Below are 25,734 nucleotides of genomic sequence, written 5' to 3' on the forward strand. Positions count from 1 at the left end.
TGCTGCACCTCTTCATGTTGTGGATGCTATGTGCCATTTGTTTTTGCTCAATGAACAAAATGCCTTGAGCTAAACAGGAATATCTATTGTCCCAAAATGAACTGTAAAGGCTTTCTGAAACCACTTGCGGTTGCCCATACAATATATTCTGTGAAGTGTTTTGAGACATCTCAACAACATAATAGGGCATTATAATCAAATGCAATGATTATTATTATTATATGCATATGTACATTTTTTATCTCCCCATTTTTCAGTTAGCCTCTGACTTGAGAACATCAGCCCAAAATCAAGAGGTGTAGCATTCGATGGCACAGTTTAGCTGCAGGTTGAACTAACTTAGTTTACCTGCAGGTTTCTTTAGTAGTTACCTAACAGAATCTTAGATGTGTTATGTTAAGACTTCCCAATCGGGACAGATAGACTGTCACAAGTGAAGAACGTGCTACTTTATATCATTACCATTATTAAGGACTTGTAAAGTCTACAGCTGACGATAGGGAGCAAACAAGATATAATCACTAAAACAGAGGGGTCAAATTTGTGCCCCCTCCCCTGTGACACCAGATTAAATATTTGAGGGACGAGTCTGCGCATGTGGTTTTAGACCTCCAATCGCAGTGTTTTACGTCTAGTTAGTGGGAGATTAAAATACTAGAATCCCATCCATCATGCTGAGTATGCGTGTGTGGGGGCTGGGTGTTAGAGGCTTGCTCATATCCGTAATCAGTCAATAATTACAGACTGGAAATGTAGTGTTTCCTTTTTATAAAAGGGGTTTCTTTTGTCCTTTATTGACACTCTTATGGATCTCAAACTCTTTCCTCTTATCGTTGTTACCCTCGAAAGTCTCTTTGTTCCCACACTATCACAAACTCACTTCATGGTATTTAATTACCAGTCATGACTGTTTGCTCAACAGCAGGAATTCTTTACATTTAGTGTTTCAATTGAGTGCTTTGTTTGGTGGCGATAGGCTTCAATACTGCACGTCAGTGAAAACTGGTGACAGAGGGACATCTGAGTGATGATGCACGTCATTCACCGAACCATGACTCACTTGCTGGTACCACCAAAGACTATATATATGCATTCATCTTTAACTTTGCCAAGCGATTTAGCATTGTAAATCTCACTTTCCATTGTTGGTTGCCTCGTTCACCTACAAAATACACAGTCACTACATATCCTGCAAAGCATTTGAGATGTCCACCGGATGTGAAAGGCACAATGTCAAATGTAAGGAATATTCATATTATTTATTTTCTTTAGTTTCTAATGATGTGTGTCTTATCATAGAAATTAGGAAATCAGATGTTTAGATGTCTATCCAACTTGACTGCTTCATTGAAAAACAGTGCTCTCAAAGGCAAGCTAAACAATTTTAGCTGGTTAGACTCCAATGTACATGTACATTCTGGAGGTCCCCAAGGCTTGGCTCTTGCTAACCTGTGCTCAACATCTGGAGAATTAGATAAGCAGGATGCATCACTACAGGAAGAGAGTGCGCATTACATTCAAACAATCTATCTCTGGAATTTCCATGCCTGGGTGGGATACGTGGTAATCTCAGTTTGGTTTGATACATTTAAACATGGTGATGGGTTTCCACATGTGGCACCAAAACAAAAGGGTGAATAATCCTGGAGAAACGGTAGGATGTAGACAAATACAAATCCAGTCATTCCATTTGCCAGGAGTTCCAGGATCTTTCTGCTTCACGTCCCCTCTCAGAGAGAGAAGGGAGAGGGAGCACAGAAAGATCGGAGTGAAGTAGCTACCAACCCCCCCCCCCCTCCCCCCAACCATATACTGGCACCAAATTTCACGAGGAAGCTCAGAACATTAACCTGATTTCCTTTCAATGTCGGGTTTATTCTGATTAAAAAGGATCAACGGGCTCAAATTAGTGAAGTTTCCCAAAGCGTTTGATCTGATTACATGGAATTACACGGAATCCACAGCACGAAACAGGCCTTTCGGCCCAACCAGTCTATACTGGTATTTATACTTTACATGAGCCCTCACTACTCCTAATCCCCTCTCCTTAGCTTCTCTTCCCCCCTGTCCCTCTATTCTCTTCTCCACCAGTGTATGCACCCGCCTTAAGACATATCTTTCACCTGCACATTCAGTCACATTCTCCCTCCATCTTAACCCTCCTCCTTCCCTTCTCTACTGGGGTACCCATTCAGGTGTGAAGTTCTTTGAGACATCGTTTGAGACATAAATAATAAATAATAATAATTTGGTGACTCATTCAATGATTTTTTGTGGGACACTGCTGTGCATAATCGGCTGCTGCGTTTCACCCACAAAATATACAGTCAATTCACTTAACAGTATATTCTGTGAAGCACTTTGAGACATCTCGAAGGTGTGATAAGGTACTGTAGCAAATGTAAGGATTATTAGTACTATTACTATACTCACAATCTCACAATGTGAAAGGTGCAATATTGATTGTTGAGTTCTCTCTTAAATTGAACAGGACATGAAACATTGCAAATTAACAATTTTGCAATAATATAACAACACAACACTTGTAGGGTAAAACTAACCCTGGTCACCTTGAGTTTCTCTGTTCTAACCATATCGCTCTACTGTCCGATTCCTGATGAGACTTGTGAGCCATTGATCATTTCTGTGGTCCCACGCTTGCCCTCTCCTCTTGCTAGTAACACCCTTATACCATTTCTTCCACTCAGAAAGATATTACAATTACTCACTGCTCCAGAGAATCTTCACCAACACTGGGGTGACATATTCACTTTCCAATAGACTTCTTATCTGTGGAATTCCTACATTTTGCATCCCATAGTCACTTTGCCTCACCCTCTCCCTTGCTTCTGTCAAGGCCCGTCTCAAGACCCTCCCTTTCGACTATTCTTTTGATCACCCTCCTACCCCTACACCCTGCCCTCCACCCCTCCTGATCCCAACCCCCAGCTCGGGTCCAAATCCCTGACTGTCCAGCACCTGTCCAGCATCCTATTCTAAAGGATAGAGAGATTAAGGGATATGGGGATAGGACGGGTAAATGGAATTAGGTCAGCCATGATCTGATTAAATGGCGGGGCAGGCTTGAGGGGCCGAATGGCCTACAACAACAACAACAACAAGATTACGTTTGCTCCTGCTCCTACGTCTTATGGTCTTATGGTCCTCCCAACATGAAAGGGACTATACAAATGTAATTTGTTGTTGTTTTCAGGTGGCAGCTATTTTGAGATTGTTTTCGGTAATTAACTGTCAGTGAATTAGAATAACAACAAGTTGCATTTGTATAGCATCCTTTATATGGGATGGTGTGTGAGTACTACTCCCCCCATTCCCATTCCCTCCCCGTCCGACATTGCTTGCTGTTTGCTCACATCTCCATTTGTTAAATGAGTAGAAAGAGGGCCTCAAGCTTCGTCAATGACATATTTCCCAGTGGCTATTCCTTGGCTTTAGTTGGTGCAATCCACTCAAAATCAGAAAGTGGGAATACATTTAAGTTTCTCAGTTGACGCTTAATGTTTTTCAAGAGATAACTTTAAATTGAGTCAGAGGAACATTTAATCCATGGGAATTTTCTCATCAGCGTGAATAATATTCTGATGTGGGATTCTGGCTACCCCTTCTCTTCTCCTCCATTTCACTTTTGGTTCTTTGCACTGACTAACAAATAGCCAGCTCCCTTCAAGATCACAAATACTTTCTGGTTGACTGTTTAAAAGGATTTTAAATATTCCAAACCTCTCCAACATTCCTACTGGCCACGAGACCATAGTTTGTTCAAACAATATTGAAAGGAAGCAGCTACAATATCGGAGCCTTGTTTGAAAGCCGCAGTGTCTTCACAATTGCACTCTTGCATAGTTGAGAGATGAAGACTATGGATTGATTGAGCATGTCATCCCTGAGGCTGATCACTCTGACGCTTCACAGTGAAGCCCAGCAATCTGCAGGATGATAACACTAACAGTGTGCTGCTGCTCTCCACAGGTTGACACTCAGCAACACACACAGGAGATGATTGTGGAGGCTTTTGGTGCGGAGGGCACAGTCACACATCGCCGATCGCAATCTCTGCTCTGAAGATTGTGCGTTACACTGAAACAGTTCTGCTCAGTATTTTGCACATCACCTTTGACAATTTTGTGTCAGCCTGGTTCAGAGGTAGCAAGGCTGAGTCAAAAGGCTGTGATTTCCAGCCTTACGTCAGGACTTTCCTCTAGGGCTGTAGTTGCAGTGCTGGGGGAGTGAGCACTGCATTGCCAGAGGTGCCGTCCTTAAGATGAGATCTTCAATCTTCAAGATTGAACAGTGGCAACAGTGGAAGAACTTTAAGCAAAGTAGGTGGCAGCTCCACTGGCTATCCACACACCAGAGAGAAACAGAATATCAATTAGGGCCAATTCTGAGGCACCACAGCTTCCGTAATAACTAAAACACAAGGAACTTCTCGTTTCTTGAGTACCTGCGCTCTAACCACAGAAGGGAAAGTAAGGAATTAAGTACTAGCTGAATGTTGCTGTAAATCTAAACTAAAAGCATTAATCAACGCATGACTGATCCTACAGAGAATTATAACACGCTGTCTCCTAGCAACACATGGTTATTGGGTTACCAGCTAAAACTGGTAGATGAGGCTAAGCTAGTAGAGTAAAGTTTCTTTGTTGCTGCCTCTTGTTAATATTTAGTGTCAAAATCAGCAGACACTGCTTTACTCTCTCATAAGAAATAGAAGCTGAAATGTGATCGAGCGCTGAGCGTTTAGAAATCTTAAGGGTGAACAAGTGCCTCACACTGGATCAATACAGAAAGGCCTCAAGAACTAATTCAGAGGAGGGCAGCTCACAAGCCAAATGTACTTCTCACCTCCATCACTGTCTTATGTTTCAAGCTAACCAAATAGCAAGAAGTAGACTCAGCCATGACCCTGAGATCCTGTAGAGATTCTGTAATATTCAAGATTACTTTGTAGCTTTCAACGTGGAATATTAAAATGGGGGAGGGGGAACAGAGTTCCAATTTCTGATATCTCTTTACAGGATTCCTAAGCAAAGATTTCTGTTAGGAATCGCCGCCTTCCCAAGGGAACTTTGCTCTGGAAGTAGGTTGTGGTGGTAGGAGGGACTTGGGTGAGAAGTGGCATGTAATGAGATGAATATGGATAATAATTCTGCTCAGTGTTACGTGCATCGCCTTTGGCGATATTGTATCAGCCTGGCTCAGTGGTAGAACTCGCACCTCTGAGTCAAAAGGCTGTGGTTTCAAGGACTTTCCTCTGGCTGACAGTGCTCGTGGGAGTGCTGTGTTATCTGAGGTGCCTTCCTTCAGATAAGATGCTAAACCGAGGTCCCAACTGCCTGTGCAGATGGACATTAAAGATATTGGGAAAGAGAAAGGTGTTTCTCCTGATATCCTTGCCCCCTCCCTCCCCACATTCAAATCCACCTAAAGATTATGTGATTATGGTCACCTCTGTGCTAGCCTACAAAATACAATCACCACACTTTACACTAAGTTCTGTGAAATGTTTTGAGGCATCCTCTGGATGTGAAACATGCAATATCAGATGTAACAGCTATTCTTCTCATTGTTAATGGAATTATTCTTCACTATAGTTGTGCTTTGCCAAAGGTGCTGCCCATAAAGCTGAACTGAATGTTTATCGAAAATAGGGCAGGCATATTGCACAGCATCCTTTAGTTCACTGACAACAAGCAATAAAGCAAATATCTTTGGGAATGGTTTTGGGGAAAATAAATTGCCATAACAGCTGCCTTTAAACAGATAGCAGGGCTTCAGAGAAGGACACATGATGCACATAAATGCACTGCTGGCTCGATAAATAATGCACGATGTTCATGCTTTCCTGAACAAACAGAGTGGTTCCAGTTATTAAAAAGTATGCAGTGTCCGTTTGCCAAATTGCCATTAAACAAATACCTAGAACATGTTTAGACAAGTGCTGTTCAGTCACTTAGGTCATAACAGAGGAGCCTTTCCCTTCTCAGTATCTAAAACGACTGCAAATCCAGTCAAATTAGCAATTACAGAAACAACAGTGCTATTGTCTTCAGCCCATCACGTAGAACGGGCCAGATTTGAATCAATGTTTTATTATAGAGATAAAAACATGTTGGTATAGCTGCACTTTCATAAAGGCTGTTCTCAAAGACAGACTGAGCTGTTGAGAATTTAATCGGATAGATATAAATTATGACAACTTTGAGCTCACAGTTTTACAATGCTATTTTATGAACTCTTCCTGATGTTTTCAATCACTTCGCCCAAAAACCATTCACATGCACAGGTTATGGCAGAGAGAAAAACATACTGGAATACAGAAGAATGCATGAAATTAAATGCTGTATGTTGGTAATGTATAGCTGATGCTTTGCCAATTCAGTCAAGATTATCAGTAAATAGAAGTTTACAAAATTCTATGAATGGATTTAGAGTATCAAGATTAGAGTATCAACCTCATGCTCTTTCTTTCTTCCTCTCTCTATCTCATTGTTATACAGTATTTAGAAAAGGCTCAGGTCTCCTATATCTGTAAGTTATTCTCATTTTGGGGGAAAACAAATGTTCAATTTAATAAAACTCCACCACCCCACCGATCCCCAACTATCAATTCAATCATTATTATCAATAATACTAATGCAATAATCTTTGCATTTGATATAGTGCCTTATCATGTCTTTGAGATGTCTCAAAGCTCTTCACGGAATATACTGTAAAGTGAATTGACCATATATTTTGTGGGCGAAACGTGGCAGACAATTGCGCACAGCATGGATTGAAGTGACCAAATTGTTATTTTTTTTGAAGGGATTATTACCCCAGAAAAGCAATATCCCAATCTAACAATCGGGTTCCTACTTACTGCTAGGTAAATAGAGTTGTGTGGAGTAAGGAAACTTGCCCAATGTTTCGCCAGGCTGGGAATCAAACCCAAGTCCTCTCGCTTGTGAGGCGAGTGCTCTAACCACTAAGCTACAGGACTCCACATGAAATGTGCTGTACCATGACATGTGCTATACCAAATGTATAATAATCCTTACATTTGGTATAGCACATTTGATGTGGGGAGGAAGTCCCAAAGTGCTCTACAGGGTATACTGTAAAGTGCGGTTACTGTATACTTTGTGGTCGAGTGTGGCAGTGAATTTGCATAATGTCAACAAATAGCCATGGAGTGAGTGACCAATTTTATTTGGTATTTAACAAACATGATATAACAAACTACAAATTGCATTAAAATAGCAAGTGACTGGTCTGCCCTCTCACTGGGCAGACCAGTCACTGGGGACAGGGAGTCATCCCACTCAGCTCATGTTAACCCTGCAAGTCAAAGCTCTAATAGGTAGGGTGGTGCTCGCTGGACAAGCAGCAGGAAAACTTTGCTGGATAGCAATATCAATGGCAAGCAATGTGGTTTTAGCCTTTAGGAAGATGTCCCAAAGCGCTGGATAGTTGAGAGGTTTCTTGGAGTTGGATTCAAGAGTGGTGGAGGACTGTAATAGGAACAATAAGCATTTAAATAGTAGCGAATTGAAATAAAACCTTTGAAAGATAACTTTCAAAAACCTTTCCAGACTGTGAGAACCATTAAATGCAGATATTTCTAACATGTGTCATATCAAACAAATCTTCTCATCTTTTAACCATATATTTTGTTAAAAAAAGAGATTCGACATTTGGCAAATTATGAATAATAAGAATAATTCTTACATTTCATATAGCAGCGTCTTTCACGCCTGGAGGACCTCTGAAAGCGTTTTTACAAATTTACTGTAGCATATAGTGAGTGTATTTTGTAGGCAGACATGTAAATTGTATTCCTGAACACATTCCATTAGTGCTGAGCATAACTAAGGAACACTTTATCGAGAGGAAACTGTGACCAGTTTGGCACTGACTGGCCTCCTGTCTTTTGGTAAATGAAAAGACACACCATGCACACAAATGCACTCCTGGCTCGATAAAAAATGCATGATGTTATGCTTTTACTTAAAAGGTGCTGTGTAAATGCAGCTTATTCCTATTTATTATTAATGGTTTCTCCCATCACGCCCTTCAGAATGCAGGCAATAGCCTTTGGTTCTCAATTAGTGAGAAGTTCTCAGATTCTAACCTCAGGTCTGAATTATGTGTAGCTAAAGGAGACTGCTAGTGCTTGGCATGTGATTGTTAATCCAGAGGCTCCTAGTATCTGATACATCCAGGTATCCATAGGATGCAAATACAATGTTCACTCGCTCCGTAGCTGTTTTGGGGATATTGCTGTGTACAAATTGGTTACTCTGTTCACCCGCAAAATCCAAAGTCACTACACTTCACAGTATATCCTGTGAAGAGCTTTGAGATATTCTCCCGATGTGAAAGATGCTTTATCAAATATAAAAATAATGATATATTTATTATATTTACAAATCCTTTTGTGAATTTCAAAAAAAGTTCCCTGTGTCCTTAATATTTGCATGTAAAATTTTCCTCCATTGCAATGACCTTCCCATACATACCAAAACAAAGGATGCATTTTTGCTGCTACAATCCAGGAACCCAGGTGTCTTGTTCGACCCTCAACTGTCTTTTCTTCCCCACATTCAAGCCATGACCCACTCTGCCTTCCGTCACCTCCGTAACATCGCCCGACTCCACCACTACCTCACCCCTCAGGCCACTGAAATTCTTGTTCATGCCTTCATCACCTCCAGGCTCGACTATGCAAATGCCCTGCTTGTCGGCCTTCCCAACTCCTCCCTCCACAGGCTGCAGATAATCCAGAACTCTGCAGCCCGTGTCTTCTCCCTCACCAAACTCCGTGACCCCATCTCCCCCACTCTCGCCCGACTCCACTGGCTCCCTATCCTTCAGAGGATCCAGTTCAAGATCCTGGTCCTCACATACAAAGCCCTCCATGGCCTCGCCCCACCCTACCTCTGCAACCTCCTAACCCCTACCAACCCGCCCGTTCCCTCCGCTCAGCCGGCTCCGGCCGCTCCACTTCCACCGACCCACACACCCCACCATTGGCGGGAGAGCCTTCAGCCACTCTGCCCCCAACTTCTGGAATTCCATCCCCCAATCACTCCGCCTCACCCCCTCCTTAGCTTCCTTCAAGTCCCACCTCAAGACCTTGCCATCAGCCACCCCCCTTCCTCTCCCCTCCCTTCCTCCCCCAACCGCAGCTCGGGTCTGAAATGCTGTACACTTTCCAGTGCCTTGGGACGTCCTCCCAACGTGAAAGGCGCTGTACAAATGTATCTTGTTGTTGTTTTAATCTGGGTTTTCAGTTATTTGCATTATGGTAAATAATAAACCTTGCAATTTGCATTACATTTTAACATGTCAATGAACTGACTGAAAGGGCTACACAGGATTTACCTCAAAGTATTTGAAGGCGAAAACGACAGCCAATTTGCATGCAGTAATGTTCCACAAACAACCATAAAGTGAATGATTACAATTCAACTGGTGGATTGTTGACCAGGATACTGACAAGATCAGCCTCCCTTCTCTGTTTTCGTAGAGCCATGGGATCTTTAACATCTACTGAACAGGCAGATAGGACCTCAGCTTAATATCTAATCTGACGTAACAGTGGCTATTTGAGAGGGGAGTTTCTCCTGGTGTCCTGGCCAACAATCCTTCAGATCAAATTGGTCATTTCCTTCATGGCTGTTTGTGGGAAATGGCGGTGTGCAAATCAGCTGCTGTGTCCACTTACAAACACACAGTTATTACACTTCACAGAAACTTTATGAAGCACTTTGAGATGGTCTTGACATTATAGGCACAATACCATACACAAGACTCTAAGCAATAGAGTCTATGTGTTTCTATGAAAAATCTGGAGAAAGAAAAATTCACAGTGCAATTAGGCAGTACACTTCAACTTCTGTTTCTTGATATATTCAGTAGTAATTTTTTTCATAGAGTGCATTCTAACCATTATTCTATAACTTTTTAATATAAAAGAAATGACACTTTGATTGTCATCATTGTTGAATCTATTGCTTTTAGTGCCTTCTACAGAAGAAAGAAGCTCAGAGAAAGTCTAGTATATCAGAGCATTGTATTTACCTGTGCAGATGGTAAGTATTAATAGGAATAAGTATTCTTTGATTCTGCAGCCAAAAATGTTAAATCTTTCTTGTACAGTAACGTGAAATATCAGGGGATTAGAAGAATGTTATGGCTATATTCAATGTAATTCAACAGCATTCTGTAAAACCTATTAAAAATTAAATGCTTAAAATTCTATAGCGACAGTGAACTCAGGTCAGTTGCCTGGAGAGTTTCCCCTTGAAATGATATTTAAATTTGGATGAAAAAGTCACAAGGGACACAATTTGATAGTAAAATGGTTTGTGGCAGGATGTCTAATGATAACCTAACAGAAATGACCCTTTGTCGCGAGCGTCGTAAACTCCTTTGAAGCGGAATTCATGCGCGACAAACAGTTTAAGTTGACAATGTTTCATTAGCAATGTCAATGCGCAACTGGGTATAGCATATTTTATTAAGAAAAAAGCTGAATTATTGATTTTTTTTCTCTAGATATACGTTTTTAGTGCTCAAGATGAAGTTGGGATGAACACATATCTGGGAGTGATTAATGTGAAGTGAACAACTCTCATAAACCTGTTATTTTTTTCATAACTTTTATGAATAGCCTCACCACATCCCTACCTCTGTGACCTCCTGCATTCATTACTGCCTCTGTTGTTTTCTCCGCTTAGCAAACACTAGCCTGCTTCACGTCCCTCACCCAATCTGCCCCACCAGTGGAGGTGAGTCCTTAGCAGTTCTGCCCCTACTCTCCGGAACTCCATCCCAGAGACCTTCTGCCTCTAACCTCCCTTAAGATCCCGCCTTAAGATCTATTTATTTCACTGCACAAGGGCCCCCTTTCCACCTCGCTTTACTGTCAAATGCAGTGACTGTATTTTGTGGGCAAACAAGGCATCTAATTTGCACAGCACAATGCCACCAAAAGCCATCAAGTGATTGATCAATTTTATTTGGGGGATTGTTGCCGAGGACACCAGGAGGAACTCCTTTCTCTTTTCAAATAGTGTCTTGGGATATTTACCATCCACCTGACCAGGCAGTAGCTTCAACGTTTCCAAAGGATGACACCTCTGGCAATGCAGCACACCCCCAGTATTGTATTAGACTACGGGAGTTCAAAGTCCTGGCTTGGAATTTGAACCCACAACCACCTGACTCAGACGTGAGAATGCTACCAACTGAGCCAGGTTGACAAACAACAGATACAGCTGCAGATACAGTGAGTGGTTCTTCTTTATCTGCTACGGCTTTCTATTTAGTCCTGAATCAACCACCAGCGCCACTTAATCAACAGGGAAGTGGGCAAAATAAGTGGAGATCAACATGACCAAGGAGAAGCAGTAGAGACATAATGGTAACTACAAGTACGCATCACTATCAGCATATGGATAAAAATACAATGTGTTAAGCAAATCACACAATGTGAAAAGAAATAGCAAATATTTGCAAATTAACAAGAACAACAACTTTCATTTATACAGCACAGGGCAGCGTCTCGGAGCGCTTAATCATTACAAGATATCAGCTTTAGGAACCACTGTAAATCACTTTGGCAAATACAGAATCTGATCAGTCCACTGCAAAATAAAATAAGGTAATATTACTGCCTCTAATGTCCACTTTACTGAATGGCTGGTTTGGTCAGTGAGACAGGGAAACCTGTTGATTAACTTGCGTCCCTGACTGTCCTTCCTTCACATCATAGTGTTAGTCTGGCTTAGTCGGTGGCTCCCTTGCCTCTGAGTCAGAAGGTTGTGGGTTCAAGGCCCATGTTGCGACATGATAGTCCAGGCTGACACTCCACTGTGTAGTCGGGGATGCTATCCTTCAGATGAGAAGTGAAACCAAGGTTCAATCTGCCTGTTCAGGTGGATGTTAAAGATCCCATGGCACTGTTTGAAACGAGAAGGTAGTTTCTCCTGGTGTTTTAACCAACTCCTCCAAATAAAATTGGTCATTCACTTCATGGACATTCGTTAATAGGTAAATTGACTGCTGCATTCAACTACAAATTACACAGTCAATTCACTTTACAGTAATCCTGTGTTGCGCTTCAAGATGTCTCAATAGTGTGTTAAGGAACTATATCAAGATGTGAGGATTATTATTAAATGATTATTTTTATTCTGATGGCTGGACTTCAATAACCTTGGCCAGGCACGAAGTCTAGCATTTGCTTCTCGGTCACCTGAGCACAGTTGAATCTGTGTTGCCCTCAGGCCGGGCTCATTCCTGGGACCATTGCTGACTGAGCCCCGGACACTCTCTGTGCTCTTGCACTCTCTTGTCCATAGTTTCCGTCATATGCATATGGAAGGCAGATGAACAGCCCTCAAACCATGATAAATTCCTCATTCCATTCTTGCAGCCAAATCTCCAACTCCCAGGCTAATGCTGCGCAACACTTCACTAAGATCATCTCTGAATTAACCTCATCTATCTCCACCAGTGCTGCAGACATGTTTGACATGAGGCATTTTTCACTCTGTCCTTTCACAAGGTCTTCTACCTCAATTCTACCTCTTTGCGGCAAGAATCATTTTATGTGGAAATCTTTCAAATTAGGGACATCTGGCAGGATGTTAAAAATGGTGTTAAAGCTCCTCCATTGACCTGCTGGGTAAAGGCAATGTCAGGTGCAGCTGCAAGCCACTCAGAGCAGAAAGTCATAGCCTCACACATGGTTCACTAATATCAATCAGTGCAGTAGTTGTGGATTGGGCACCCCTATACCCGGCAGAGAAAGATGCTCATGAATCTCCGGCTAGATGGTGTGTGTGAATGTTAGTGAGGATAGGATCAGGCTCTATTGGATTCCCCCTAGTTTTTTTTTGATGGAGGGGGGTCAGCCAGCTGTCCGATACATGTGGAAACCAATCACCATGCTTAAGGGTATCAAAAACAAAAAGCGAATTCTGTGCATCCCGGCTACTTTGGAAATTCCAGAGATGTTTATTGGAATGGAATGCGGACTCTCTCCCTGGAGGGACTCATCCAGCTTACGTAATTCTAGAAAGTATTAGGCGCAGGTTAGCAGGAGCCAAGGCTTGGGGTCCCCAGAGTGTGCGTTGGGGTAACTGCTGAATTTTAAACATATCCCCAGAGATTGAGTAGTCTGCCAACACTCACAGTCGTGTCTCACTCATGAATAATGTACAGGTGAGTGAGGTAGTGGAGGCCACATGAGACTGTACACCAGAATCAGGGACAAGAAAGGAGTTAAGCACCTTCAGTAAAGAAAGAGAAGAGGGGGGAACATTGCAGCGAAAATGTATTGGCAGCCCTCCCCCCAACTTTCAATGCAATAGAAAATAGTATAAAGACTCAACGCAATAAGGTAAGAGTATTTTTATTTCTGGTTGACACTCATAGAATGCTTTCTCCTTTTTCACAGACCCATGATGCATGTATTTTGAGACATGGAAACGCATCATTACATGACTGAGTGTGACTTTGCCATGTCAAAGATGAGATCCAAGTCTTACGCAACCCCCGCCCTCTCTCTCTCTCCACATGATAAAGTATGCCAGACATGTTCTTCTATATAAAAGACAGCACCCTCTTTTAAACCTTCCTGGTCATTCCTGCTACAATTCATCACTGTTCCTTGTACACAGTAAAACTGTGTTTTAAAAATATGTAAAATCTGGTTCTGATTTTCCACGAAACGCACAATATAAAACAAGGCTAGTTGCTCAGGTATTCCAGATCACATGCCACCTCATGGGAAATGAAATTAGAATTATTGAATGACAGATCTTAAATTGTGCTTTCTGAAGTAAAATGGTTTCTGGCAGGTATCCTTACACAGCACTGCCAGTGGGACATCTGGAGAGGATTTCTCTCCTCTGTTATAATTTTTTTCTCTTCCCCCATCCTTCCAGCAAATGTCATTCAAAAATTTCTGAAGATCATACTTCTATCATACCTTTAAAGGTCTGATATACCAGACGCCTCTTGGGATACATGTCAATGGCTCTGAATCGTTTCTTCTCAGACATGGCTAAGCTTCCCCAGATGTCACAGAACAGCATGTTTTTTTTGTTTCAGTTTCTAGAAGTAAAGACGTTACCTTTCATCGCATTCATTCAGAATGATAGGACATCAGGCCGAAACATCTGACCAGAGGAAGCCTTGTTTTTGTTTTTGTTTCTGTATGCGAATCAAAGTTAGGAAGCGGTGTGGGGAGTGTGAGGGGTGAGGGGAAGAGAAATAATAAGTTTTGTTTCTTTCAACTGGGACGATTGGATCTAGATTCAGAGCAAAATGTTTTGATTAGTATAGCGGCTGCTATTTATCACGATTCACCAACATGAAACCTCATTGGCCATGTAAATCAAATTCGGACTGTGAAATGCTGTTTTCTAGAACTGAACATTATTGGCTGGTACTCTAGACGGACACTTAGAGAAGCCTTGTATTTCGATGAGGAGAGTAACACAATACAAAAAAACAAAACATGAGTGACTAGACATAATTCCATCCATATGGATAAAAATTAGATTGCCCTCCGATTTACTAAACATAGTTTTTATGACTGTTTATGAAAAAAATTTAAAGAGAAATTCCATTCTAATTCAAATCATGAGTACGTTTTGCTTCTGGCTGTACAATGTTACCAGTGCCAGATATATGAAGGATGAGCAAAGAACTAAAATACGATTGGGCTTTTAAATGCTCTTCATGGTTTCTACCTATTTGTAACATAGACTGGCATTGTTGTTACAGTGCTGCCCTTTGCTATCTGTGTTTTGCCCACAAAATATACAGTCAATTCACTTTACAGTATATTCTGTGAAGCACTTTGAGACATTCAACGACGTGATAAGTTGCTATATCAAATGCAAAGCTTATTATTATTAAGTGCCTTGGGCTCAAATCCTGCACGGAAAATCTCCTCCTTCACTGAAGTGAATACCCGAAGGGAAATCAACGTGAAAAGTCTCAACACGGCTTGTTCCACCTACAGCTACAGAGGATAACTTAACCCTAAAGTGGAACAAGCCTCAGCACAAATCGAGACAATCCTGCACTGATCTCTGGACCTAGCAAACCTTAAGGGGTCAAAATTGCAAAGTGTGACGTGCTAATGTGTTAACTGAACAAAGAATGGAATTAAGACGATATTATCCCACGGACAGGCACTCTAATTGTGCAATGGCAGTTTTGGGGCCTAACCATGGTCACAGAATCATAGAGCTGTCTTTCGCTATCAATTGTCTGGAGCGCATTTATTAACAATGGATATTTAGCATCCGTGAGCATTAACTTACCACACTTGGTAATTTTAACCGCTTTGTTTCTCGTATACATAAAGAGAAATCACACCACAAACCTGAATGAGGCTTTCAGTACATTTAGTGATCAGTATTTGATACACCCCGTTATAGCAGTCTCATCCAGGTGGCCTGTTAGATTAAGCAATGTAAAGGATAAAAAGATACTCCAGAGTGATCTGCAACTGAGATTTTGGGCTATTAGGGACTTTAAAGGCTACAAAGAGCAATCCTTTGCACTTATAATTAATTCCTCCTCAAGCACATCTCAAGATTTAAGCGCTCTGAGATGCCACCGGAGTGAAGATGTTGTTGTTGTTGTTGTTGCTGTTCGCTTACTGTACTTTTGGTTACCACCAGAAGGAGATTTTCAGTGCAGGATTTGAGCCCAAGGCATTTAATAATAATAATAATAATCCTTGCATTTGATGCAGAACCTTATCACGTCGTTGAGACCTCTCAGAGCACTTCACAGGATATACTGTAAAGTACAGTGGCTGTTTATTTTGTGGGTGAAATGAGACAGAAAATTGTGCCCAGCAGTGACCCACAAACAGTCGTGCATTGAGTGACCACATTATTTTTAATGGAAGGGATTATTAGCCCCGGAAAGCGATCCACCGATCAACTAACAAGTGGGTTCCTGCTTGTGAGTGAGTAAGGAAACTTGTTTACAGTTTTGTCCCGCCCAGGAATCGAACCTGGGTCCTCTTGCTTGCGAGGCGAGCCTGCTGACCACTACGCTGCAGGACTCCACGTTGTCAAAGAGACGAATTTTGCCTCGTCTCTCACTCCATCCAAGTTAAGATGTTTCACCGAACATAGTGACAGAACTTTATCTGCCGTGAAAATGATGGCGCATACTTACACACACTAACACACACACACCGATCCCTCTGGGACGTCTAAATACAGTTAAATACTTAAACAAGGGAGGCAATGGGAAGAGTTAAATGGCGATTGATAATGGTAATAATCCTTGTGTTTAATACCATGCCTTATCATGTCTTTGAGACATCTCAAAGCGCTCCACAGAATATATTATGATAGTAATACAAAGACATTTGCTACACATTTAATCTGTCCCACGCTGTGTTTGGTTCATCTGGAAGTGCAGTGTTGTTGTGGTAATATAAAAAAAGCTTCACAATTAATCTAACCCATTCTATACTCAATTCTGTGGGACGCAATGTGGAAACTGTTTCCTTTCCCAGTATAGTCAACCCCAGCATTGATCAGTGTGAATGCATGCACACCATCTCAACATCACCCTGCCTTATGTTACAACAGCTCAAAGCAAATTCTTCATTGTAACGCTGGAATAATTTCAGATAAATATTTGGATTGAACGATGATTGATAGTCTCAGAAAATATTTGTGGCATTTGCATTTTTCATCTCGTATTATTCAAAAGGAAATAAAAACAATCTGTGGGCAGAATGGTCTGCTTTGCCAACATTCCTCAATGAGCACACAATAAATGGGCCAGCCTCAAGTGCTATTGAGCAGCCTGTGTGATAAGACAGATGACACTAGTGGATCGGATGTGGGAAAGCTCAAGATGGCTCAGTCTGTATGTGAGCCTAGCTCCAACCACACATCATGATGTGATGCCCGTAATATTTCTATTTGCATTTCACACAGATTATCAGAACATTGTGAATCAATTACACGATGTGAGTGTCCGTGGGCATGTGTCAAAAGAATTCCCAATGACATCACCAGAAACAGCCTACAATCCACTCAGTCAGTTTAATTCCTTTTTAAATTAACTTAAAAAACATTTGTCCACAAAATACACAGTCAATCAACTTTACAATATGTTCTCTGAAGGGCTTTGAGCTGTCTCAACAATGTGATAAGGCGCTATAACAAATATCAAATATCAAATGCAAAGATTATTATTTAATTCTTACTTAAAATTAAAATTTGATCTAACTTTTCAGGGAATTTTACAGCACAGCCAGTCACTCCAGTGTGTGTGTGTGTCAGCTTCCTGTAAGAGTTATGCCCCACTCACTTGCCTTCCCCCAACTCCCTCTCATACCCTTTCATGCTTTTCCTTTTCAAATATTTGTCTTTGAACCATTCAAGTTTAATTGGGCTTCAAACAGAATGTTGGTAAAGCTGTGGAACATGTTCAGTTTTTTTCAGCCTTCAGGATCTTGTTAGTTCAATTCGAGTCTCCTGTGTGCCTTCCCTTCCTCAGTGGTAACATTCACAACTCTCATTGCCTCTCCTCACAACTCAGCTGCCTAATTTCAACTATCAATTTACTTGCCCTGGTCTCTGCCTTCACCATTATGACTATGTCCCTCCTGTACAAGGAAATAGGTGCGTAAGAATATACAGCACCGGAAAAGTCCACTCCGTCCAATCCAACCAGCTGGCCACCCCTCAATCTATTTCTTTGTCAAGTAGGTATCTGATTTCCTTTTTGTTTAAAATGTTTTCTCTGTCATTGAATGGTAACCTCCACTCCTGTGGTGAAGACCCTCAAGAGGTTACAAGATCGGTTTGGATGAAGAAGGCCCTTTGGACCATTCAATCTCATCCACCCAGAACACTCACACTACCGTCTCATCCTTAACAACATCAAACTGGTTTTTAAATGAGTCCAGTATCCTGAGCATTACCACCTTTCATGGTAACCTGTTCCAGTTGTTATTTACCCTCTGAGTAGAGAAAAATATCCTGGTATTTGTCCTGAAATTGCCCTTTGCAACTCTAAATGCATGTCCTCTTGTTCTACTGCCTTGGTGCATCCTAAAGTATTACTCTTTTTCATTCCCATTAAAAGTGTTATTTTGCTCTCAGTTCAGTTCCTCTGCACAACCAAGAGGAGTCTGAGAGTGGTAATCTGGTGATTACCCACCACTCCATATTGCATTTGGTCCACCTTGCACAGGTTGCTAAACACAGCAATCATTTAGCTACAACTTGGAATTGCAACCACCATTATATCAATGCAGAATCCAAGCCTAATGGTTTCCTGTTGCTTATTCATTAAGCTAGAATGTCATAATGTTTTGTGCAGCCTTAGCCCTTACAACATAACGTACAAACAGCATCACTGAGGTTAGCAAATAACCAGGCCCTCTCCAGTGCCATATTCAATGGTCACACCTAGAAGAAACGCATGTCATTGATTAGACTTCCAGCTCACACATCATTGCATTGGACTGCCAATGAACGGGACACGGGATGGTTTGGTTCAGTGATTCACACTCTAGCAGTCCAAGCCATAATGTTGATGGATTCTTGGCATAAACATTGAAAGGCATGTTGAGGAAGAGGGCCAACCAGTCAGGATGTTAATTATCATCAGGGTGTCTTTTTAGTGTGCGTGTTAATTAGTATATCACGATAGTGCAATACTCATTCCTTTGTCTTTTTGACCCAACCTGATTAGACTATTTGGAGGAAAATAAAACTGAACCCATAGACTCTGCAATAATAGCATCAATTAACAATACATAGAGGAAGAGAGGAAAGCTACATGGTGGAGAGGAAGAAGGTTCCATCCGCTCTGAAAGAAAAGGTTGAATCCAAAAGCAGTGTCCTGTATATGGTGAAATCTACCATGAGCCAATCATTAAAACCAGTTATAACATATTTACAAATATTTATGAAAGGATTTCCCATGATAAACATGCAATGAAAAGATTGATAGTGCTTGTGATCAGGACACAACGGATAGATCTCTGTGTCATACTCTGTATGAGACATCCCAGAAACACATCAGAAAGAGAAACTCAATGACTCTTATTGTTCAGAGCAGAACGGGATCAGTTGGCTGTTAGTTCCTTTCAACCTAAGCGGACATGGAAATCAATATCGGTGGTGGTATGAGGAGACCCACAACATGATACAGCCAGCTCGCTGCTATTCTGGGAACCTTGCTTTGATGGGAGTGATGGAAAGATTGTATAACTATGTGGCTAACTCTCTCTTTGCTCTCAAGATTGACTGGCTGAGCGAAGCATCTGTATAAACACCGAGTGGTGATTGCAAACTGTCAAGTGGATAAAGATCGTGCAGAGAGAAAGCGCCGCTTTGGGCACTTACCGTGCACTTGTTCGGCTTCTCTCCCGAATGCACCCTCATGTGGATCAAAAGTTTATAGCGGGCGTTGAACGGCTTGTATCTGCGCGGGCAGCCGGCCCAGAAGCACGTGAAGTCCTCCCCTTTGCGCTGGTCTATGTGTGCCTTTTCAATGTGCCTCACCAGCTCCTCCTGCTCATCGTACACGCCACTGCAGTCTATCCACCGGCAGCAGTGCTTCCCATTGACATTCGACGGCTCCCCGTCCTCGTCCGGCTGGGCTCCCTGCGGTGAGGGCTGGCCATGCTGGTGCGCGAGGCTCAGGAGGTGCTGGTGCGCATGGTAAGGCGGAGGAGGGCCTTGGGGCAGAGCAGGCATCTCCATACCTGCGGAGAAATCGTCCACCTGTTCGTTCTTAAACATGTCATACTGCTGGTTATCCAGCACGGAGATACTTTGTTGGACGACCATGTTGTTCATCACCATGGGCTGCAGGGGTGATTGCTCCAGGTGCTGCATGCGCTGGTACACACCGTTGCTGGTTTCGATGTCGGTGAGCGTAAAGAGACTGCGCTGGTTGCCCGCAGCGCTGTATGACTGAGGGATGCAGCTGCCTCTCACTCCGAGGAAATGCCCACACACTTCAGGCTGAGGGGAGATATTAGCTGGAGACGCCCTGGACCCATTGATGTATGCCACCAGAGAGGTGGGGGAGGTACGAATGATGAGGTCGATACCCACTCCGTCGGAGAAGGGGGAGGTGGAAAGGCCTCGCTTCCTGGAGCGAGCAGAGTTGGAGCGGGCTGAGTTACGGGAGCTGTTCTCATTCCCAAACAGGTATGAAGGCAACGAGTTGGAGGTGCTGTTGTTGGACATGGCGGTGCCGGGAGGTATACTCAGCATGTCTCCCAGCTCACTGCTGTTCTGGGAGCCTTGGTTTGATGGGAGCGATGGAAGGATTGGGTAACCATGAGGCCACTCTTGCTTCACGCTCAAGGTTGACTGACTTTCTATAAGGCTGAGTGTAGCGGAAGCCAGTGATCCACCAGAGGTAATGGATCTAAAACAAAGTGAAGGAGAGAGAGACAATGTAAAAATCGTGGTCGTTGTCACAAACGTCTTTTTACAGGTGGCAAAACATCAGCTGTCATTGGAAATATCTGTTTCACTGGAAAGTAGTGCTTTGAAGTTAGTTTAATCTAACCTAATTATGCAATTTCCTTTTCAGTGGGAAGGAGCCTAATTGTTGCAGACTGGAAGTTCAAGTTTCATAAAGCAAAGCTCCATTCCTTTGAAGTGATCAGAAAGGGCTTAGCTGTTGTATTGTGTCCCGTCCTCTGGCTTTGCACAGGATCAGCCTCAGTTGAAAAACTCTGCACAATTTGAGCGGTCTGAAGGCAGTCCCAACTCTAACCAATCTGAACTTTCAAGCAATTATGCTATTAGAGGACAGATATAATGGGACTCTCAGAATCACGGGATTTGATGGTTGCAATGCTTTTCCGTTTTACAAGCTGAGAAGGAAGTACATTTAAAAGGAAGCCAAACACAGCATTCGGCCCAACAAAACATTTATATATAAAAAGTGAAATGCATCAGATGAATATGAAAATAATGCTAAGGGAAAGGCAGGAGGAAATATTGCCAGAAGGTACATTGAATGGAAAGTGCACTTATATAGCAACAAAAGAACGTCCTGCTCTATTTTGTAAAGAACTGGGGCTTAGCTTTTACAGCAACAACTTGAATTTATATTGCGCCTCTCTTACACACTGGATCTCAGAGCGTTGAACCATGGTATAGTTTCATACAGAGGTGGGGAGAAAAGGGAGGTGACCATAGGCACAGGGGAAAGGGAAACATCTTCAGATGCAATTTGAAGGCAGATAAAGAGGGGGCGAGATGGAGGGATGGAGGCAGGGTGTTCCAGAGGTTTGGGGCACAGTGTCTGAAGGGATAGGATCGAAGGGGACGAGGAACGTGCAGGAGGCCTAAGCCAGATGAGCGGAGGGGGCAAGTAGAGGAGTAGGGTGTAAGCAGGTTGGCGAGGTAGGGAGGTGTGAGGGCGTATTCTTGAGAACAAAATCCACTGAAAAAAGACACAAACATGCAAACAAATATATGCTGGTCTTGCAATAGAAATAACAATAAACATATATTTCAACTTCCATGTATCTTCTGTAGTATCAAATTATATATAATCAATCAATCTAACTTTTAATGTGTTAAAAAGTCTACATTATAATAATGAAATCCGCAATAAAAACCAAACAGGCATGATTTAACGTTTTGCATGAAGGATGGCACCCCCGACAATGCAGCACATCGCCAGCACTGCACTGGAGTGTCATCTTAGACTGCAAGTTCAAAATCCTGACGTGGGGCTTGAACTCACAACCTTTTGACTCAGAGTGCTACCAACTGAGTCAAGCTGACACCTTTAACTAGTGAGGACATCTCATTGAAAGAATAAGTTGAGAGATCTGACAGGCTGAGGAAATAGAATTAATACAGTAACAAGGTGTAGCTACATGATTGCTGGATTAGGACTGTATACTTACTGAATTTACTGAGGCTCAGTAACTTGCTGCAATACTGTTACACTAAGCACTTCGAGACGCTGCCCCACATGAAGAGCGCTATATAAATGCAAGTTGTTGTTGTTGTTACAAGCACTCAGTGCTTCTCACTGTTTGGAACCTTGTGGATTGACATTCTGGCCTTCAGTGTATTCTCTGATCTCAAACGGGACTCTAACCCCTCCTCCATCACCAAAGCTGCCCCCGAGAAGCTTAGCTTCGCCTTTCATAACAAACACTTAATTTTCCCTCAATGGCGCTTAGCTCTCGAGGAAGCCCAAGTCCGTCTAAGCCTTTGTCACTGCTCCACATCTGGGAAGTATCTCCGAGCACCTCTCACACACCTACAGACACCCTTTCTCTCTTCATCACAACCATTTTGTTCATCTTTTTTTCTATTCTAATAATGCTGCACCTTGCATTGAGAGCCTGAAAGAAACTGATTAAATGCTGAATGAAAGGTTGCAAAAAGGATCTGGTGGGTTTGGAGTCAAGGCCATCTTGGGGTTGGAAGACTGAGATAATAATAATAATAATAATAATAATAATAATAATAATAATAATAATAATAATCCTTGCATTTGATATAGCGCTTTTCACGCCGGGAGGATGTCCCAAAGCGCTTCACAGAACACACTGCAAAGTGAAATGACTGTATATTTGTGGGCGAACGCGGCAGCCAATTGCGCACAGCAGTGACCCACAAACAGTCGTAGATTGAAGTGACTGATTTATTATTTTTTTAAGGAATTATTACCCCCGGAAAGCGATCTGCCAATTGACCAACAACTTGGTTCCTACTTACTGCTAGGAAAACAGAGGCACGTGGAGTAAGGAAACTTGCCCAACATTTTGCCTTGCCAGGAATCGAACCCAGGTCCTCTCGCTTGTAAGGCGAGTGCTCTAACCACTAAGCTACAGGGCTCCACAAGGAGATGAAAGGAAGCCACAGAGCAAATACAAATGATGGAAAAATTGTGACGTTTCATAACTGATTCAATGTGGCAATTGGCATCCCTCCACCCTTGGAACCATGGTTGGGCCTAAGGATTTTCATGTTCCTAATCATGGAGAATGACATATTTGTGCAGCTAAAAATCAGTTACTAGTTTAACTCAGCCAGTAACCTTTAGAGCAACACCAAAATGCTATCTGTGGGGTCAGTACCCACATGCAGTATGTGGGGTCAGCACTCACGTGCTGTATGTGGGGTCATGGCAGCCAATTGCACATAGCAGTGTCCCACAAACAGTCATGGATTGAGTGACCAATACAATCCAAAAGTTTTTTTTTAGGGATTATTATCCTCAGAAAGCAATCTGCCAATTGACTAATAACCAGGTTCCTACTTATTGCTAGGTAAACAGAGATGTATGGAGTACGGAAACTTGCCAAAGGCTTTGCCTTGCCTGGGAATTGAACCCAGGTCCCCTCTCTTGAGAGGCAAGTACGATAACCACTAGACTACAGGACTCCACTACACTACAGGACTCCAGGACTCCGTATTGAAACACACACAGATACTCCTGGTTTGTGAATAACCGCGAATATAAAGGACTGTAGATGATTCTGTAATCCTTTTCATTGGTTATTTACACATGAGTTTCAACAGTGTTAGCCCGCACCGTGGGCTATTAGCCCAAACTGCACTTTAGAGCCAGAATGGAGCCAGATACCTTGACCCCCGAATGGAGGACTGTCACTTGGCCAAGTTACTGGAGGGTGGTCAGTACCTCCGGAAACCACATGGCAGCAATAATGAACGTCTTCAGGGGAGACAGGCAAAAAATTGGAGGGTGAAAATAATCAAACAAAAGATCAAAAGAAAAGAGCTTTTTGGGGGTTTTATCAGCTAATAGTACTGATGCCCAAGAAGTATTCGTTTTATTTAGCAGCCTTCCAAAGGGCCAAACAAATGTGAATGAAAAATGCATGCCCACAACTTTGCTTGTTTACGCAATCTGCGTGTCGCAACGTTGGACCCAGTATATATACAGTGTATATTTAATGTTAGAAATAAACAAATTGGCTTCCCAGAGGGGAAAAAGGGTCCATTCACAGGCAAGTTGTTTAAATCTTTATTTACACTAATTGTAACAATATAAATTTACATCTAGACATACCAAAGCACTTAACAGTGCTGGCTGGGCACCAGATCTGGGTGTTGGAGCTGAGGGGGGATGGGGAGGGGAAAGGTGAAGGAAGGCGCTGTTAAAGAGATGGACCTTAAATGAGGTAAGGGAAGGATCAAGTCATAGAGACTCCAGGATGGAGTTCAAGAGAGCGGGGCCAGATAGGATAGGCTTGGTTTTGTTTAGCCTCAGTTGGGGCACAATCCTCCCCCACCCCCCCCACCGCCACCAGTGAATGACTGATCTAAAGCAACAGACATTCCAAGTCCAGATCTGATACAGGCAGAGAATAAAGTAATGTTTACAATTGACGCAGGCGAGAAAAATGTCCACTGATTGCCCTTGACCATGTTTGTTCATACCCGAAACTCTTTACCTTAGACATATTTGAAATTCCTGCATGCATTAACTAGGTCGGGGGAAAAAAATTATAATTAGTGGTGCAAGTGTCAGAGATACAACTAAAACAATCTGCCTCTTTTGTTTGCTTGCCACCATGTGACTTCAAGGTACATAAATTTCAGTTTTTTTTGTTAGATAACTGCTTGCTTTCATTCTGTCAATGGATAACCTGGTGTTGTGTGTATGTGTGTGTGTTTGGGGGGGTGGGGGGGGAGTGGAGGGGTATGGAGGGGGTGAAGAGAAATCAACTGAGCTTGAAGACTCTATCCTCAGGGTCACTTTATGACCAAGCACTGAATTTTTTTTAATATACAATAGAGCCTCAGTTTAAAAGAACAATGGATGCAGTTTAAGACTTGTGTTTGAACCACAATCTTATAGTTTCTGGATCCGATAGGCCCGAAATTCCACTTTGTCTCAGACTGTATCTTAAAATACTAATTACCTTTGCATTTCATATAGAGACTTCTCAAAACGCTTCACGGAATATACTGTAAAGTGAATTTGTGTATTTTGTGGGCCAAACGAGGCAATCCATTGCACACAACAATTGTGGATTGAGTAACCACATTTTATTTGAGAGATTATTGCCCTTATTTGATTATTTCGCCATGCCTGGCATATTGAATCTCGGTCCTATTGTTTGCGAGGCGAGACGCTAACTAGTACTCCACGAGTCCTAGTCTTGCCTCACTATGTCTTTCACCATCTTCCCCCACCCCCTCCTCTCTTCCTCGGCATCTAACTCTGCCTATCCGGCGTGAACGGCACTATATAAATGTATATCGTAGCAAGCAAGGCCTTTATTTTAGAATGTAAGATACATGGAATTGTGAAAAATCCTCAAAACGGGTCTTAATATGGAAGCTGCCCCCACAGGCGCCATCGTCCCCATCACCCCCACTGCCTCCAGCCCCCCACAGCTCCCACCCCCCACTGCCACCACCCCACCAAACCCCCCACTGCACCCACCCCCGCAACCCCCCCCACCGCATTCAGCCCCCCCACCACCCTTACTGTTCTTAGAAGGAACCAAATGAAACCTCAGTTGAAGATTTTTCCAACAATTCTGTGCCAATTTACATTTTAAGACAAAATAGTCTTACATGCTAAGGTTATCTGGAATTTCAGCTACTCAGGATGCTTGTGCGAGGGTTAAACAAAATAAATAGAAATGACACTACACATTCCGAGCTTTAAACCACTGGCATGTTTGTCCAATGT

General features: G+C 42.4%; 1 protein-coding gene and 1 non-coding gene across 2 annotated transcripts in view; both read right to left on the reverse strand.

The window, feature by feature from the left end:
* Positions 1-25,734, reverse strand: part of glis3 (GLIS family zinc finger 3) — a 281,629-nt gene that overhangs the window by 173,748 nt on the left and 82,147 nt on the right. Inside the window, exon 6 of the mRNA XM_042332976.1 lies at positions 19,422-20,457. Within this exon, the coding sequence (XP_042188910.1) occupies positions 19,422-20,457 (1,036 nt within the window). The remainder of the gene's footprint in view (positions 1-19,421; positions 20,458-25,734) is intronic.
* On the reverse strand, positions 22,829-22,901 carry trnav-uac. Its single transcript has one exon. It is a non-coding gene; the product is annotated as a tRNA-Val (tRNA).

The sequence above is a fragment of the Callorhinchus milii genome, unplaced genomic scaffold, assembly GCF_018977255.1.
Source record: "Callorhinchus milii isolate IMCB2004 unplaced genomic scaffold, IMCB_Cmil_1.0 Scaffold1, whole genome shotgun sequence".
NCBI classification, from domain to species: domain Eukaryota; kingdom Metazoa; phylum Chordata; class Chondrichthyes; order Chimaeriformes; family Callorhinchidae; genus Callorhinchus; species Callorhinchus milii.